The sequence below is a fragment of the Antrostomus carolinensis genome, unplaced genomic scaffold, assembly GCF_000700745.2.
Source record: "Antrostomus carolinensis isolate BGI_N321 unplaced genomic scaffold, ASM70074v2 scaffold27111, whole genome shotgun sequence".
NCBI classification, from domain to species: domain Eukaryota; kingdom Metazoa; phylum Chordata; class Aves; order Caprimulgiformes; family Caprimulgidae; genus Antrostomus; species Antrostomus carolinensis.
In genome coordinates, this window is record NW_010292422.1 from 4,657 (window position 1) to 5,856 (window position 1,200).

Sequence of the window (1,200 nt, forward strand, 5' to 3'; positions counted from 1 at the left end):
CTCCAGGGCTGTGTGGTGTGATGAGCAGGATGGAGGTTGAGTAATGTGGTTCCCTCAAGGGGGAAGGGGAATATTCTGGGGCTGGGGGTGATGGGGAACATGGCTCAGCCCATCAGTAACTGCATCCTTGGTGTGTGCAGCTGCCAGGGCTCAGCCCGTGCTGACTCAGCCCTCCTCTGTGTCGGCGCTGCCCGGGCAGACCGTTCGGCTGTCCTGCACCCTGAGCCCTCAGTACAACATCAGCGAGTTCGGCATCTCCTGGTACCGGCAGCGCCCGGGGCACTCCCTGACCTATCTGCTCTATTACAACTCTGAGCGAGACAAGCACAGGTCTGCCAAGATTCCCAACCGCTTCTCGGCTATCAAAGATCTCGCCAGCAATGCCTGCATCCTCATCATTGCATCTGCCTGCCATGAAGACAATGGCAAATATTTCTGCTCCCTGTCACGTGCCTTCAACTGGTTTTAGACACGCAGAACAAAAGCTTTCTGCTTTTTTCCTTGCAACCGTGCTGCAAAGCCCTCAACAGGGAGAACATCAGCCTTAGGAGGAGTGGAAAAAAAACCCTCTTGCAAGCTTGAGTGAGCCCAGCAGCACTGCATTGCACTGAGGTGCAGCAACATCCTCTTCAAATGTCCCCCGTGGAGCATCAGACAGCCTGACACGGTGCGGGACCTGCCCAGGCTCAGCCCAGGAGCACACAGGAGCGGGGTTCTGCTGCGGGGGGATGGAGAGCTGTGCCATGGCCTGGCTTTCCTGGGCTCTCACAGTGCTTGGCACAACGCGGGCTCCATCCCAGCTTGGGCTTCTGCATCATTTCTTGCTGGACAATAAAGGTCAATACTTGCCCAGGTGGCTTGTGTCATCCATGTGGCATCATCCCCCTTGGGCCTCCCTCTGAGGGGATGTCACCATGCCCTGGGGTGCCCAGGTGGGCAGGGTGAGCCCAAGGCACCATGGGGTCGAGTTTGGTGGGAGCTCCAGGGCCTGGCTGGAGCTGTCTCACCTGCCCTGGCAGAGCCCAGCTTCCCCAGAGAAGTGCCCTGTCCCCATGCTGCAGGGACATGTCCCCTTCCAGAGCAGCCCCAGTGCCTCCCGCCTCCTCCTCTCCCCAGGCCGCCATCTCCCCGTGCCCCACAGCCCCTCACAGCTCCTGAGGGGAGTGGGATGTCTTTATAGAATCCCAGACTGGTTTGGGT

The 1,200-nt window shown here is 59.2% G+C and overlaps 1 protein-coding gene across 1 annotated transcript in view; it reads left to right on the forward strand.

Moving 5' to 3' along the window:
- The window catches only part of LOC104531923 (pre-B lymphocyte protein 3-like), a gene marked incomplete at its 5' end in the record, with an annotated part of 5,072 nt that extends 4,603 nt beyond the window's left edge, over positions 1-469 (forward strand). Inside the window, one exon of the mRNA XM_029087221.1 lies at positions 141-469. Coding sequence (XP_028943054.1) covers positions 141-469 — 329 coding nt within the window. The remainder of the gene's footprint in view (positions 1-140) is intronic.
- Between the last annotated feature and the right edge of the window lie 731 nt (positions 470-1,200).